We start from the raw sequence: 16,019 nt of genomic DNA, 5'->3' as shown, positions 1-16,019 counted from the left end.
CCATTAGATCCAGATCCATATTGATAAAACTTTCTACACAGAGAAGAAAAAGACAGACGCTCAATTTGGAGACAAACAGAGAGAATTGTGAAGATGAGTTTCAACTCAGTATTGAATATCGCCGCTGCAATTTCGTTCCTTTTGGTTCTTTCGACGTTAGGTAATTCACTTATCTACTTTCCTATTCGATCAATATTATCGACACTTAAATGCCCTTCTTTTTAAGTTTTATTTGCTTTAACATTTGTAGATCTGATCACCCTGAGACATTTTTTTTTTTTTTGTAATTTTCATAAAATTTCAATTCTCAAAACGGGTTCTTTTTGTTTTCTTTTTCAGTTTCTGCTAACAAGTCAGGCGATGTAACAGAGTTACAGATTGGCGTAAAGGTGAATTCTTTTACAGTTTTGTATTTATTGCATTAACCTTGATCACGATTATTCTAGTGAGAAATTAAGGTGTCTCAGGTTTGTAGTGGTTATTTGATGATATTCTTGTGAAGGAATGGGTATTTAGGTTCTGTTGCTTTAGATTTTGTTTTTGGTTTTCGCGATGATGACGGCTTTCTTGCTCACTTATTATTTTTGCTTCTTTATACTTTTACAGTACAAGCCAAAAACCTGTGACATTCAGGCTCACAAAGGTGATAAAATCAAAGTACATTACCGGGTAAGTTGCTTGAATCTCCAATTTGCTTTTAGTTTCATGCTTAATCGCTTGATGGGGGAATTTATTGTTGCGTGAGGGAATAGCAATTTTCCAGCAATCATGGATGCTGTTACTATGTGTTTGTGATTTCAGGATTCTGATTGCTCAAGCTCATATGTATTTCGGTGCTCATGTTATATCTTTTATATAATTGTTCTGACTGAATAAAAAAATCCATTTTGGATTCAATTTCTTGGCTGATATTGTTTTTTAATTATCATTGCAGGGAAAACTGACTGATGGAACTGTTTTTGATTCCAGTTTTGAAAGAGGTGATCCCATTGAATTTGAGCTTGGCAGCGGTCATGTAATCAAAGGTGCGCGTGGATTAATAGTTTTACTTTTGTGAAGTCTTACCTGTTCCGCCTCCATCCTCCACGTTAACCAAAGTCGGCTTGTTTATGTTGCATTGACATTATTTATGATTGAATTACTCTTTGTAGGATGGGACCAAGGACTTTTGGGAATGTGCGTCGGTGAGAAGCGAAAGTTGAAAATTCCTGCAAAGCTTGGTTATGGGGCCCAGGGTTCTCCCCCTACCATCCCAGGTATCGTTTTTCCTTTGGCTTCTTCCTTCTGTGGTCTTACCAGTCACCGTAAATTTGTAAACATGCTGCCAAGCTATCTCTTCTAAGCTCATAATTAGATGATTGGAAACTTATAAACTTGGTCAAGCAGGGAGTGATGCTTTCATCTAAGATTATATGATTTTTGGCTTTAATTTAGAGAACTAGTGTACAGTTGCAATGGTTAGGTAGAACTAATGAGCTCTGATAATATAAAATCTGTAGCCACTTCAGTTGGTGATACCTAGTGACCAATCTGACTCTACTAGATTATTGCTCCTTGGAGTTTAGAATGATGGAATTTTTTTACTTTCCTGTCTCCGTAGATAGCTGAAACAGGATAATGCTGATTCTTTTAGACAGCTGATTATCTTTTACCATATTGGTTAATATTTTATAATGTCATTTTAATTTCACTTGAAAACTTTGACCGTAAAATGGGGTTGGGATGTAAACACCCAAGCATCTATGTATTCTAGTCAATGCTTATAGTTAGTTGCTGAGTTCATAATACCAAATGCTACTGTTTGACATCAATTAACTCCATTTCTTGAAGGTTCGGACTAGGATAGTTGAACTTTAAGAATTCCTACTGTTCTTATGTCAGAATTCCAAGTCACACTATCTCAATTTTGTTATGTATGCTGTAGTTATTAAATGGATATTTTAGAGAGATATTTCATTAGGTAAACTATAGTGTAGAATCACTTGGTTAAATGAGACATCAGAAAATATAGTTGACGAGACGTAATAATTGATTGTTTGAAAATTTCAGGTGGAGCAACATTGATCTTTGACACCGAGCTTGTAACAGTAAATGGGAAACCAGCAAGCGGAGAGAAAACTGAAGATGAGCTATGATTACCTCTCGATTGAGCAGATTTACCTAAGTCATTCCTGTTGCTTTTAATGTATCGGCATAAACCAGGTTTCATAGGCCAGAATAATTTATCTATTTAGTGACCTACAGCTGAACAATTTTTGTTGTTTGGATCAGAAGAAATCTTTTTAAGGGGACAAAATATTAATCTCTGAATATTCGGAAGGTTGGTTGCCTCACACATATATATGTGCGTCTCTTAAGTGATGTGAACATAGCATTATTAGATTTTTCGCAGATCTCCCACTACCCTGACATGTAGTATGGATCTTTCTGGTCTCTGATCATATCACCTTTAGTGTGACTGTGACATAGTAACATTTCCCCTTTTGAATGGACGGAATGTTATTGTTCGTTTGCCGGAGACTTTTGGTGTACTGTTTCTAGAGTTGTGCCTTTGGTTGATTCCATAATAAAAACTTTAAAAATAATGAATTCGAATATTTCGTTTATATAATCCATAAAGCATGCTAAAATTTTGTATATGCTATGATTTGTCGGATCATTCAAGAAAAAATTTGATGAATTATTTAAATTTTTATGATTTACGCATTACTCTTGTACGGAATTTCTCTTGTCAGCCTTACAATTCTTTTTTTTTGGTTTTCCTCAAAAATGTTAAAAAACTGTAATAAAGTACTTAAATAATAATAATAATGTAGAGAGATCTCTGTATCGTAAAATTTTATTAGAAATTATTTAAAATTTTGTAACATTTTTTCTCAAATTTTCCGAACAATTACGGTAATGAGAAATATTAAAAAGAAATTAAAAAATTAAGCTGTTGGTGCTGGTGAATTTTTCTCAAGTTTTCAAAAAGGGATATCAAGATCCCCTTTTGATCATAATATCCTATACTTCTATTATCCCAAAATTGATTCTAATGTTTTATAATAAATAGAAATATAACATTAAAATAAATTTAATAGTTTATACATTTTAAAACAATTTCAATATTTAAAAAATATTTTAATATTTTATTATATTAAAGTAAATTTTATACTAAATAGAATCATAATATTAAATTAAATATATTAACTTTAAATTATTTTAAATATTATGTTAAATAATAATTTTAACCTTATTAGTATGTGGGAATTTTTTTTAATTGTGAAATGTATTTAATGCAAATATTTATTTAAAATCCCACAATAAAAAAATATTATTAAAATAAATATAATAATTTACATATTTAAATTTATTGAAATATTTTAAAATTATTAGTCTACTACATAGATTACATTATTTATATAATATTATTATTTAAAAAATTAAAGTCAATTTTTTGGGGATAATAGAGGTAAATGATATAATGGTCAAAATGGGGTCTTGATACCCCTTTTTGAAAGCCTAAGAGTGTTGGTGATTATTTTACCAAACCCTGGAGGTGTGTATGTCTTTTTTTCTTATTTATCTTATCATTGTTAAAGAGAGTGAAATTTTGTGGAATAAAAAATTTAATTAAAATAATATAAATTTATTTATGTTTTATTTTTCCACCCTTCTATTTACTATATAAATAAATAAATAAATATTTAGAAAATAAAATTAGAAAAGTCTTTAGTAATGCTGCGCTAGTTACTAGCTTTTGCAATTATAAATTCTAAGTATTCTCAATCACTAACAGCTAAGCCTAGATTTTGGTGTCGAACACTTGCAACATATAGACTTACAACACAATAGTTTTAGTTCCAATTATAGTAAATCCAAAATAGTTAAAAAAATTTCATACATTACAAAAATTTCTAATGTAAATTCCCATTTTTCTAATTTTTCTTGGAGACTTAGGTCCTCTTTGATATTAAAGTAGGGATGGCAAATATCCAATTATACAAACATAAATCTATAATTATCCATAATAGATATATCTATATCCATATCCAGTATTTAATATTGGACATGAATATAGATTTTATCCATATAACTGTGGAGATCCATGGAGATCCATAGATATCCATGAATATTTTATTTTTATTATAAAAAAATAATAATATAAAATAATTAAAATTTCAATATCAAATTTAGCTATTAAACTATTTATATTAGTAATATATATATATATATATAATAAAATGGCGGTCCGGTGGTCGGTGGCGGCGGTCCGACGAATTCTGGTGGAGGTTCGGCAACCTTCCGGCAAAGCCGACGGTGGTCCGGTGACCTTCTGACAAGATCCGACGGTAATTCCGGCAACATTCCAGCGATATCTGACGGTGGTCCGGCGAGGTCTGGTGGTGGTCCAGCGACTTTCCGGTGGAGGTCCATTTATAATATTAAATTAATAAAATAAAATAATAATTATTAATAGTATTAAATAAGTTAAAAAATTAAAGGGTAATTTTGAAAACTTTAGTTTTTAATATAAGAAGAATTTAAATTTTTCACTAGTTAATATAATATTTTTACAATTATTTGTTTATAATATTTTTAAATTTTAATTTTATAAAATTAAAATTTTTTAAACTTATGTTGGATTAAACAGATATCTATTGAGTAAAAATAATTATTCATATCCATCCATATTCATCTAGATATAATTTTAAAATATTTATTTTAAAATCTAAAAATTTTTAAATAAATATTATCTAATTTAATTAAATAAATATTTTAAAAATTTATTATGGAGCGATCCAATTGTCATCCCTATCGGTGATCGCATATTAATCGTAAATTTAAATTCCCGAAAAAGGGTGAAGAAAAGTATCTGGAACCATCTGGGCTCGGCGTTTGGCATCGTATTTTTAAAAAGTACAAAAACCCTCGTAGAAGCCTCTAGAACCCAAGGCTTCACCTCGCTCCTACACACAACAATAAAAGAGAGAGCCCAACCCCCTTTGTCTCTCAGCCTATAGCGGATATCACTGTCGCACGCATTTAGCATTTCACATAATCAGCAGCTCTCTCTCTCTCTCTCTCTCTTTCTCTCGTTCGTTAGAAGAAGATGGATGAGGATTTTGATATTCCAGCTGCGAATGAGATGGACGCGGACATGGATCTTCCCGACGATGCTCCCATGATGAAGGTTGGGGAGGAGAAGGAGATCGGTAATCAAGGTTTGAAGAAGAAGCTTGTCAAGGAAGGCGAAGGCTGGGACACTCCTGAAAATGGCGACGAAGTTGAAGGTATCTCTATATTTTTTTCTTCTTTTTTTTTTAATTTCTAATGATTATTTGGCTTTTAAAGTTTTTTTTTCCTTATTTTGTATTGTTTTGTTGCAGTTCATTATACTGGAACGTTGCTGGATGGTACTCAGTTTGATTCCAGTCGTGATAGAAGCACTCCTTTTAAGTTCACGCTTGGTCAAGGTAATTCTTTTTTCTTTTTTTTTTTGAAATTTCTTATTGATGTGTGAATAATTTAGTATTAGGTTATCATAAGTAAGGTATCACTGTATAGGTGTAACTTGTAGCAATTGATGATGACGATGATGTTCTGCATTCTTATTGAACTAATGACATGGAAGATTAATTGTGGAAACTAAATTGTAAGGATTTTTTTTTTCCGAGGAGAAAGAAAGAAATTGTTGAAAATTATTGTATTTTCTGAGATTTTTTTTTACTGAAAACTACTGCTATAAATTTTTAATGGGGCCTCATTCTGTTGAAAGAATGAGACCTTCTTAATGCCAGCAAGGCATCAGTTAGAGACGTTATTGAGAAGATAATCTATGTACTGGCAGAGATGTGCTGTTAAAGTAAACATAGAGATGAATTGGAAAAAGTAATACCTCTACTGGATGTGCAGGGAATGTGATTAAAGGATGGGACATAGGTATTAAGACTATGAAGAAAGGTGAAAATGCTGTCTTCACCATTCCTCCTGAGCTTGCTTATGGTGAATCTGGTTCACCACCGACCATTCCTCCAAATGCCACTCTTCAGTTTGATGTTGAATTACTATCTTGGACTAGTGTCAAGGACATTTGCAAGGACGGTGGGATTATTAAGAAGATCCTCAAGGAAGGAGAAAAATGGGAGAATCCCAAGGACCTTGATGAAGTTCTCGGTACTATTATGATTCCTAATCTTATATGATTATTGATCACAGCTTTGTCGAAGAACTTGGTTGAGTAAATACATTTCATGCTTGATGTGACTGCAGTTAACTACGAAGCTAGACTTGAGGATGGTATGGTTGTTGGAAAAGCAGATGGTGTAGAATTCACTGTTAAAGATGGTTAGTATCTAAGTATTGATTGTCAAATTATCTTTGAATATTTGTGCCTCTTTGTTCTCCAGATCATTTCTGATTCTTACCCATGTATTTAGGTCATTTCTGTCCCACGTTAGCGAAGGCTGTAAAGACGATGAAGAAGGGAGAGAAGGTACTTCTTGCAGTGAAGCCACAATGTAAGATTTTAACTAGTGTACCTTGAGTTATTTGAAGTAACATGCTATAGTTACAAATTACTTATCTTTTTGCCTTCTGTTTGGTGGTAGATGGATTTGGGGAGAAAGGGAAGTCTGCCTCAGGCAACGAAGGTGCAGTCCCACCAAATGCAACACTTCAGATTGCTTTGGAGTTAGTTTCATGGAAGACTGTGTCCGAAATCACTGATGACAAGAAGGTTATCAAGAAGATTTTGAAAGAAGGGGATGGGTTTGAGCGCCCTAATGAAGGAGCTTTTGTCAAAGGTTTGTGTTAACTAGTTGGAGCTTATATATGATGTTCAACTGTTGTGTACAGAATTCTGATTATATTTTGTGGCAGTCAAATTGATTGGGAAGCTGCAAGATGGTACCGTGTTTGTGAAAAAGGGTCATAGTGAGGAAGAGCAGCTGTTTGAGTTTAAGACAGATGAAGGTAGTAATAGCCAGGGATATATAATTTCTCTTTACTAAAATTTTTTTCTAGTTGACAGTATCAAAATATGATTGATTTATTTTTTGGACAGAGCAAGTCATTGATGGGCTTGATAGAGCGGTGATTACAATGAAGAAAAATGAGGTTGCACTGCTGACAATAGCACCAGAGTATGCTTTTGGCTCGGCTGAGTCGCAGCAGGAGCTGGCTGTAGTACCTCCTAATTCAACTGTGCATTATGAGGTTGAGCTGGTGTCCTTTGAAAAGGTATGTTGATGGGCTTACCTGGGTTTTGTTGTAGCTTGATTAAAATTTTAGTAGTTGGACTAGGTATGAGAATGTTCGGACGGGCTTCATTTATAATTTTCTCCTCTCTCAGGAGAAGGAATCGTGGGACATGAATACTGAGGAAAAGATTGAAGCCGCGGGGAAGAAGAAGGAACAAGGGAATACATTGTTTAAGGCAGGCAAATATGCAAGAGCCTCAAAGAGATATGAGAAAGTATGTAACGTGTTGAATGTGTACGACACCATATTATATTATTATCTGATCCATTAATCCTAGGATTGATTGAATTTGTTTGATCTACTTGTACGCAGGCTGTCAAGTACATCGAGTATGATACTTCCTTTGGTGACGAAGAGAAAAAACAGGCAAAGGCATTGAAAGTTGCTTGCAATCTCAATAATGCTGCTTGCAAATTGAAACTCAAGGATTACAAGCAGGCAGAAAAATTATGCACCAAGGTCCAATAACAGAAGAAATTTTACTTCTTCCTATTTTTAATATTTATGCGAGGTTATAAACTATTTTAATTGTGCAGGTGCTTGACTTGGATAGTAGAAATGTGAAAGCTCTGTACAGAAGGGCTCAGGCATACATTCAGATGGCAGATTTAGATTTGGCAGAGTTTGATATCAAGAAAGCACTTGAGATTGATCCTGATAACAGGTACATGACCTGTTCTGTCCAGTCATAGCATTGGGCTGAAGAATTTTTGGCTTGGAATGGTTTTGGTTTTGGTTGTAGAAAAACTTGTGTTTGATTTTTCTCTTTTTGTGGAACTGTTTGATATTTAATGTGGACAATGAGATTTGGCTACATTGCTTCTTTCATGTTCTAATCATTCTTTTTTATGCTTTTGTGGTGACTCAGGGATGTCAAGTTGGAGTACAAAACTTTGAAGGAGAAGATGAAGGAATACAACAAGAAAGAGGCTAAGTTTTATGGCAACATGTTTGCGAAGATGAGTATGTTTGGATCTGCTGAATCCAATGTAAATCTCTGATTCTTTTGGAATTGAATGGTTGTAAAATCACAAGATGCTTTTCACATTTACAGATACAGGTTCTGACTTGGACTGTGGGGGTTGACCCCTTTGGTTCTTGTTAAGATATTAAGATTTGAAGCTAGACTAGGACCTTAGCTCGGTTGGGTATTCTCTTAACAGAAAAGTTTGATGAACACAAGTCTCTCTCTTTTTTTTTAATAGTGATTTTTTGGTTTTTTTTTTTTCCCGCCCAGTGCTTATTATTCTTTCTGCAATATTTTAATGTGATGTTTTGCGAATTTGCAGAAAGCAGAGCCCAAGGAGGCAGAGCCCATGAGCGTAGACAGCAAGGCATGACTGAAGTATAATCAATTTGATTTTTAGATATATATTAATTGCTGGTTTTTGTGTTCCAATTCCATGGATTGTAGGACTTGTTGGGTCGTTTGCCTTACAGAATGAGAAGTTGTAATGGACCTTTCTTTTATTTGATTACATTTTCTTGATGAACCGATGACGGTATAAGAAACTTCTTAATAACGTGTTTCTTTCTTTCTCCTCCTCTTCTTCCTTCCCTTCTCAAATAAATGTGACCAAATTTATAGTTTTACACGAGGTCTTCCCGAAATAAATGTGGGGTCCAGCTGTGGTACTACAGTGGTACCATACTACAGCTTCTAACCATTGGATTCAGCTTTGAGGACCACTGTAGGTTGGATCTAATGGCTAGATGTAGCTGTGGTATGGTACTATTATGGTACCATAGTTTTACCCATAAATGTGACCAGGTTTATAATTTTACACGGTGGTTCTATATGGTCGTCCGGTAGTGGAGTCTTTTTTGATAAATTTTTGCAAGTGCATCAGACCTGTTAGATGGCTAGATACTTTCATGATGCTAGTGCTTCAGTCTGCAGCTGAGCTTGACTGTCAACAGTTGAATCTTTGCTGTCAATATACAAGACTAGAAGTAATAGCATGTTAAGCGTGAAACTATTTGACGTGGGATTGTCTATGTGCGCCGAAACTTTAGATATTGAGGTAGAATTACCGAGTGGAATGAGCATCAACTCCAATAAATGAGGTGGCTGTTCTGTTCGTAATTATCTTAGCTTTCGCACAAATTATGTTCAAAACGTTGTATTTTGAACCAATTCAACTCACATGTATAATATATGGGTTTTGCTAAGCTGATTCATAAATCATAATATCTATGTAGTTACTGTACTTATGAGTTAAATTATTGAGATAAATGGAGAAGCCTTAATGCACTTTTTAAGGAATTGGCCGCAGTTGTAGCGTAGTAGTGGTGCAAGCTCCTCCATTTTTGCGAAGAGCACTGTTACATTTTTAAAGTCGGATGTTGCGTAACACGGTGTCCTCGTGTGCGTTGCTCTCAAATGTTTGACTTGAGCTAGGGAAGGGAATAACATCGATTAGCCATTACTTGAACTAACGGGCTCAATAATGTGTCCCTAAATTTCCTATTAATGCATATGAACTGGTCCCTAAATTTCCTATTAATGCATATGAACTGTCAAAAAAGAGAACACCATAGTCTTACTTGAGACTCACTTATGCCCCAAAACCTGCTAAAACAATTCCGAATTATTCTTTTGTTAATGGAGTTGAATTAGTTTGAATGAAGCTAAATGTTTAAGTTCAAATGTTTTTTTTTTTTCCAATTGCTAGAAGCAAATATTCAGCAGTTTTTTTTTTTCAATTGTTGGAAGCAAATATTAAGCAGCTTTAATATTTGTTTTGGCAAGATATTGTGCTTTGTGTAAGATATCGTCTAATAGAGAAGGGTGATGATGGGTTTTGGCAAGATGTCGTCGTAGAGGGTGTTCCATTATATTGTGCTTTGTGTAAGCATCTTGATCACTCCGCTGATGCTTGTTTTGTCACCAATCCTGGGTTCCAGAAGCCCCAGCAGTCTATTGGTCAGGTGCAGGATACAGTTGCTTGTGATAAATGTAAGATGCTTATGCCTGATGTTGTTGTGCAGCATACAGTGGATCGTGCTACGTATGTGGTTGTTGCGGAACAATCTACCACAGGGGCCTACTCTGGCCTAGGTTCAATCATCAAGCTTGGATTTGCAGCCCAATTCTAACAAGAGTACTTGTTTGGATGCTCGATCGCTTGTTCTTGTTGCACAAGATAGTGCAAATGTCGTGTCTGATTCAGTTTTTACTCTGCAAGTTGAGGATGATGATACTTTGTCGGATACTATTTCTCGGAGAGATGTTGTTGGCTGTGTTAAGGTCACTAATTCTCTTGTTTCGGATGATCCGAGTGTTCAGAGGGGTTCTACTTTTTTTTGGACTCGAGTGGATGATATTCGCACCATGGTTGTGGGTTTTCCTTCTCATTCTACAAATATTTCTTTTCAATCAGATGAATAGTTTAGCTACAATGGGAATCTTATGGTTTGTCGCGTCTAAGCCTGAGGGTACTTGGGGGAGGTGTGATCTTGACCCTAACTTCAGTGTCGTTGGTCTAAATGCTTCTGGTTTTAAGAAATTAGAAAGGTTTCAAATTAATCATTGGGCGCAAGTATCGTAAACGGTTCTCTAGGCGTTTGCTCTTATTAGTTATCGATAATTTATTATTTGTTATTTTTATTGCTTGTTATTTTTTCATTTGTTGTTGTGTTTCCCTTATTTAGAGGATTTGATCTATGTTCCCCTTTATATGTAATGTTTTCTAATTTATTAATCTTTTTATTTTTTATTTATAAACAAAGGGCTCTAAAAGAGAAGAGCTAGAGGGGCACAAAACGGGGGTGTGCCACCCCATACATATCCGAATACAAAATAGATCTCAAACCTGAAGGTACAGAGTGAAAAAAGTGCACTCTAAGAGGCAAACTCAAAGCATGCGTAGAAAGAAAATCAGCCGTCGAATTTGCTTCGCGGTAGATGTGATCAATTTGAATCCTCTAATCCCTCCTTATGAGTTCCTTAATCATCTCGATTATATTCGAAAATTCGGTGACATTAGCATTGTTCTCCTTGATAAGCTGTACCACACTACAGTTGTCTGTTCCAACTTGGATACGTCTATATCCAAGGTCCCATGCCATTCTTAACCCATGCAAGACACCCCAAAGTTCAGCCTTTATAACCGAACAAACTCCAAGATTTGCGCTGAAACCATGAATAAAATTACCATGGAAGTCCCGCAACAGGCCACCTGCACTCGCCTCTCAATTTCCTTTCCTTGCACCATCCGTATTCAAGCATAAGAAAGGCCATGGGGGAGGATCCCAACGAATCCATTTCTGAATCCTTGCATTTCTTCGATAGCCTACGCTGGATAAGGTAGAACAAATACTCTCAGTCCTTGCCTTAATATCCCGGACGATCAAGTCACCATTCCAGCTCTTGTTGTTGAACATCACCTGATTCCTCCAATACCAAATTCTCCAAGCGGCAATACCAAACATAACCGGCCAAAATAAGCTCCCCATATCACAGGCTCTTCTCCTAAGATTTGTCATGATCCATTGTCGAAGAGGATAACTAAAGAAATCATGTTGTCTAGGCGCGGGAACAAGCTTCCTCCAAATACCTCTCGAATAAACACAATCTCGGATTGCATGCAAAAAACTCTCAACATCTGCATGGCATCTCCCACATAAAGGATCAATATCCAAATGCCTTCTAGCAAGCTCTTATGCTTTGAGGCCCCTTCCATTGCCACAAATGCCACCAGTCTTGACAGTCTTCAGCGGGGCCGAAATTCGTAAGCACTCGATAAGCGGAATGAACTGTAAAAATGCCAGTATTTGATGCACCCCAATACACCCTATCATCGCCTTGCATTGCCGACGGAGGAGCCATGGAAGCAATCCTTAAAACAACATGGTTATTCAAGCAAAAGCTGAATTTGTTCCACAACCAATTCCCATTTTGATCCACACAATCTGCTACCAACATATTTCGCATGCTATTAGGAATTGAAGTCACCGTATAGTTGGTTAAGGGATCGCCATTCGTAGCCCAAATATCATCCCAAAACTTCACCCGTTGGCCATTTCCAATACTCCATTGCAAACCCCTCTGGAAGTCTTTCCAAATCTAACCCACAGAACGCCATAAATAGGAGCCATTTTTAGATGGAACATCAGTAATAGGCATATCACAAGGCGCAACATATTTAGAGATTAAAACCTGGGAGCACAACTTGCTAGGATTTATGAATAAATCCCAGGCCACTTTCATTAATAGTGCTTTGTTCATAAGATCCATGTCCTTAAACCCAAGCCCTCCATTACTCTTAGGCCTATAAATGTTGTCCCAGCTAACCAGACTTAACTTGCGTTGGGAACCAGCCCCACTCCAAATGAATCTTCTACATAGTTGATCAATTTTAATTCTAACACTAGACGGGAGATACGTGGTCTGCATAGCGTAAATCAGGATTGCCTGAAGCACCGATTGAGCAAGAGTAACTCTCCCTACTAGAGACAAATGCTTTGCTGCCCATCCTGAAAGCCACTGATCAATGTTGTCAATAATACTTTGATACGTTTTCTTAGAAACCCGATCATGTAGAAGAGGCATGCCAAGATATCTTCCCAAATTATTTGTAACCGATAAGCCTAAAGCCTTGCCAATTCCACTAGTTAAAGTGACCGGGACAATTTTGGAGAAGAAAACTTGGGTCTTTTGATTACTAACTTTAGCGTCTGAGCTCCTACAGAAATTCTCCACTACGTCATTTAATACAGCAACTTGGCCGTAACTTGCTTCCAAAAAGAGAAGCAGATCATCCGCAAAAAATAAATGGCTTAGAGGAGTGCCAATTCTAGTCAGCCGAATGGGCTTCCATCTACCTTGATTAACCGCCTGAATAATCCCATGGCTTAATCTTTCAATACAAAGTACAAAAATATAAGGCGAAAGGGGGTCTCTTTGTCGAATTCCTCTCCCTGGCCGAAAAACTTCAGTCATTTCTCCGTTCCACAAAACATTCATTTGGGCTGTGGACAAACACCCCATTATGAGCTGAATAAATTGCTTCGGGAGCCCAACTTCTTGTAAAGTTTCCTGAACAAAACGCCAACTCAACCGGTCATAAGCCTTTTCCAAATCCACTTTAACCACCATCATTCTTTTACCCCTACATTTTTCTTCATTGTATGGATTACCTCTTGAGCGATGACAATATTCTCTGTAATATGCCGACCCGGTACAAAACTGGTTTGTTGGGGTCCAATGAGATTTGGAAGAAAAGCCTGTAGCCGATTTGTAATAATTTTTGTCACCGTCTTGTACGGAACCATGCAAAGGCTGATCGGCCGAAACATCTTGAGGCTTGTTGGATGATCAACTTTAGGGATAAGCACCAGCAAGGTTCTGTTGATCTCTGCAGGGATATGATTAGAAGTAAAAATATTTTTAATGGAAGAACTCAACGACATACCAACTGTATTCCATTGCGCTTGGTAAAAACCAGCATGAAAGCCATCTACTCCGGGAGCTTTGAAAGGACTCATACTGAAAACAGTCCGTCTGATTTCCTCATCTGTTACCGGAGACATCAAGCTTAAACAAAAATCATCCGACATCACAGGGAAATACCCCCTGACATTATAAGTGTTATGCACCCCTTGTTCAGGAGTGTATAGATCCGAAAAAAATCTGACTGCAAGTTGCTTAATGATCTCGACGTCGTGTATCCACTGCCCGTCATCATTTTGAATCACAGTAATCCGATTCTGATGACGCCTAGTTAGAGTTTTTTTTTTTTATAGAAATAGGCAGTGTTGCGGTCCCCATACAAAGTCCAATCTCTCCTAGATTTCTGAAGCCACAATAATTCTTCCTGAGTGAGAACCTCTTCGAGCTCCTTCTGAAGTTTAACTTCAAGTCTAGTAAGGCTATGATTAGGCTTAGTTTCCAAAATTCGTTGGATCCCACCTATTCTAGCCAACAATTTCCGCTTCCGATAAATAATATTTTCAAAAATGTCCTTGTTCCACCGCCTAGTTTGTTGAGTAAAATCAGCCACAGCCTCAAGAAAATTCCAGCTTCCATTCACAAAACTCCCAAACCTCTCATCCGTGAGCCATGCAGCCAAAAATTGAAACGGCCTCGGGCCCCCATGCCTGGAATCCATGTTCTGGAGCTTGACTAGAATAGGCCGATGATCTGAATCAATTTTTGGAAGATGCATGACACTACTATTTGCATGTTTTATTAGCCATCCATCATTGCAGACCGCTTTGTCCAGTCGTTTAGAAAGGTTTCCCCTAGACCAAGTGAAATGAGGGCCTGAAAAATTTAGATCAAGCATCCTGCAAGAATGAAACCAATGATTAAATAAATTACAAATGCCACTTGTTCGGTTAGAGCCACCTTTCTTCTCATGTGCGTATAATATAGCATTGAAATCCCCGCCCACCAACCACAGATCCGACATTTGAGAAGCAATGCTTGCAAGGTGATACCATAATTCACGCCGGATTGTTGGAATAGGGCTAGCATACACGGCAGTAACCCAACTCTCTAATCCATTGCTAGAAACAATCTTGAAGTGGACAAATTGCCTATGGTTTAAGGCTACCTTTACTGTGATAAAATCCTTCCATAAAATCCAAATGCCTCCAAAAAACCCACCGCCTCTATCTTGTGGGATCTCTCAAAGCCACAACCCCGAATGAAATTGTCAGCTTTTTTACCACTAATTCTTGGTTCAAAAATCACCACCATAGACGGATTATAGCATTGAATAATTGTAGCAAAAGAAAGTCAAAAGTCTGAGGCTCTCGCCCCTTGAACGTTCCAAAACATAACTGAAATCGACATAACCATAAATAAAAACCAAAAAGGTAGAGCTTTCTTACTGGCTGGATCCATGGATCCTATCCTCCGTATTCATCTGCGTATCCTTCACAAAGGAATCCTCACCAGCTGTTGTCTTTGCATCATCCTCATCCTCCACATAATTCGAATCAGCCTCCATTTCAAGATTCGTATCACCACCATGTAAATCTGGAGGGTCTCCCAAAAAAGGTAAGGAACGACCCTTAATCTCCCGGCTCATTTGTATTGTGTCACCATCCAGCTCATGTGTATCTATAAGTTTATTATTTGGGTTATGGACGCTAATTGTTGTATGCATGAGAGGGTCAAGGGTTGTAGGTGCATGATGAGGAATCATCATGGGGCTAGGTTGGGTATCGAGTGGCATGGCTGACGTTGTAGCCACGTTAGGATTCACCACATGGTTTTGTGTATTGGTTTTGGGATGCATGGCTATCTTACTATTTCTGGTGTCTTTGGCTGCAATAAGAGACTTTCCCTTATCTGTAAACTTTGATGGAAATCTTGTAGAGTGTCTACGTTTGAATTCAGATGCATGAGGTTGCAAGACATAATTTTTATGTGGCTGTTTTGGGTCTGCATGGCTGGTCTCTTTTCCCTGAGTGTCAGTAGCCACATATTCATGTTCATTGTCCCCTGGATCTTGCGATGCAAGCACAACAAAACGAGAGTTACTTGGCTGCCCATTCGGGTGCTCCTCGACGGTGCCATGTGAAAAATTCTTGCCAGCATAATTTCTTGTTTTGCCTTTGCGCGATACAACCATCCAAGGGCCAAACTTGTTTCCTCCCATTTCAGCTGCTCTAATATTCTTCTCGTTGGCTACCACTGGTGCGTTATTTGCCACTGACTTAACTATACCAGTCCCCATCATATCCTTCTCCCCACAATCCTCCGTAAAATGTCCATATTTTCCACAGGAGAAACATATCATGGGCAGCCCTTCATACTCCAC

At 36.9% G+C, this 16,019-nt stretch overlaps 3 protein-coding genes across 4 annotated transcripts; 2 read left to right on the top strand and 1 right to left on the bottom strand.

Annotated features, from left to right (window-relative positions):
* The first annotated feature begins 13 nt into the window (after positions 1–13).
* Positions 14–2,507, top strand: LOC18043345 (peptidyl-prolyl cis-trans isomerase FKBP15-1). The gene is made up of 6 exons (XM_006437183.2): positions 14–160; positions 340–389; positions 607–669; positions 935–1,025; positions 1,152–1,256; positions 2,050–2,507. The coding sequence occupies exons 1-6, from the start codon at positions 94–96 to the stop codon at positions 2,133–2,135; spliced, it is 462 nt and encodes a 153-aa protein (XP_006437246.1). The 5' UTR covers positions 14–93; the 3' UTR covers positions 2,136–2,507.
* Positions 2,508–4,886: 2,379 nt separating this feature from the next.
* LOC18043344 (peptidyl-prolyl cis-trans isomerase FKBP62) lies at positions 4,887–8,784 on the top strand. Of its 2 annotated transcripts, XR_002906003.1 has the most exons (14): positions 4,887–5,276; positions 5,373–5,459; positions 5,899–6,159; positions 6,256–6,330; positions 6,423–6,503; positions 6,594–6,788; positions 6,865–6,957; positions 7,049–7,224; positions 7,337–7,459; positions 7,558–7,704; positions 7,782–7,909; positions 8,114–8,208; positions 8,300–8,427; positions 8,535–8,784. XR_002906003.1 is itself a non-coding variant. In XM_006437182.2 (13 exons), the coding sequence occupies exons 1-13, from the start codon at positions 5,096–5,098 to the stop codon at positions 8,583–8,585; spliced, it is 1,719 nt and encodes a 572-aa protein (XP_006437245.1). In that variant the 5' UTR covers positions 4,889–5,095; the 3' UTR covers positions 8,586–8,780. The 2 variants fall into 2 exon arrangements, 1 of the variants encoding a protein (XP_006437245.1); XM_006437182.2 differs by lacking the exon at positions 8,300–8,427 and having other exon boundaries at positions 4,889–5,276; positions 8,114–8,234; positions 8,535–8,780.
* Positions 8,785–11,172: 2,388 nt separating this feature from the next.
* On the bottom strand, positions 11,173–15,935 carry LOC112099143. The gene is made up of 9 exons (XM_024186251.1): positions 15,085–15,935; positions 14,647–14,757; positions 14,076–14,535; positions 13,387–13,920; positions 12,407–13,285; positions 11,956–12,313; positions 11,635–11,852; positions 11,427–11,545; positions 11,173–11,380 (listed from the first exon to the last, which is right to left on the bottom strand). Exons 1-9 carry the CDS (start codon positions 15,933–15,935, stop codon positions 11,173–11,175), a joined length of 3,738 nt encoding a protein of 1,245 aa, XP_024042019.1.
* Between the last annotated feature and the right edge of the window lie 84 nt (positions 15,936–16,019).

The sequence above is a fragment of the Citrus clementina genome, unplaced genomic scaffold (assembly GCF_000493195.1).
Source record: "Citrus clementina cultivar Clemenules unplaced genomic scaffold, Citrus_clementina_v1.0 scaffold_4, whole genome shotgun sequence".
NCBI lineage: Eukaryota > Viridiplantae > Streptophyta > Magnoliopsida > Sapindales > Rutaceae > Citrus > Citrus x clementina.
The sequence above is the reverse complement of the archived record's forward strand: the minus strand, read 5'-3'. Positions and strand labels throughout refer to the sequence as shown.

What these genes read in the sequence shown, in the direction of transcription:
- LOC18043345 (XM_006437183.2), top strand. Translation starts at nt 94, where the DNA reads ATGAGTTTCAACTCAGTATTGAATATCGCCGCTGCAATTTCGTTCCTT. An exon ending in TTTGGTTCTTTCGACGTTAG is followed by an intron (nt 161 to 339) that starts GTAATTCACTTA and finishes TTTCTTTTTCAG; the next exon opens with TTTCTGCTAACAAGTCAGGC. An exon ending in CAGCGGTCATGTAATCAAAG is followed by an intron (nt 1,026 to 1,151) that starts GTGCGCGTGGAT and finishes TACTCTTTGTAG; the next exon opens with GATGGGACCAAGGACTTTTG.
- LOC18043344 (XM_006437182.2), top strand. Translation starts at nt 5,096, where the DNA reads ATGGATGAGGATTTTGATATTCCAGCTGCGAATGAGATGGACGCGGAC. An exon ending in CCTCAAAGAGATATGAGAAA is followed by an intron (nt 7,460 to 7,557) that starts GTATGTAACGTG and finishes ACTTGTACGCAG; the next exon opens with GCTGTCAAGTACATCGAGTA. An exon ending in GAGATTGATCCTGATAACAG is followed by an intron (nt 7,910 to 8,113) that starts GTACATGACCTG and finishes GTGGTGACTCAG; the next exon opens with GGATGTCAAGTTGGAGTACA.
- LOC112099143 (XM_024186251.1), bottom strand. Translation starts at nt 15,935, where the DNA reads ATGGGGACTGGTATAGTTAAGTCAGTGGCAAATAACGCACCAGTGGTA. An exon ending in TCTCAAATGTCGGATCTGTG is followed by an intron (nt 14,536 to 14,646) that starts GTTGGTGGGCGG and finishes TCATTCTTGCAG; the next exon opens with GATGCTTGATCTAAATTTTT. An exon ending in ATATTGTCATCGCTCAAGAG is followed by an intron (nt 13,286 to 13,386) that starts GTAATCCATACA and finishes CGTTTTGTTCAG; the next exon opens with GAAACTTTACAAGAAGTTGG.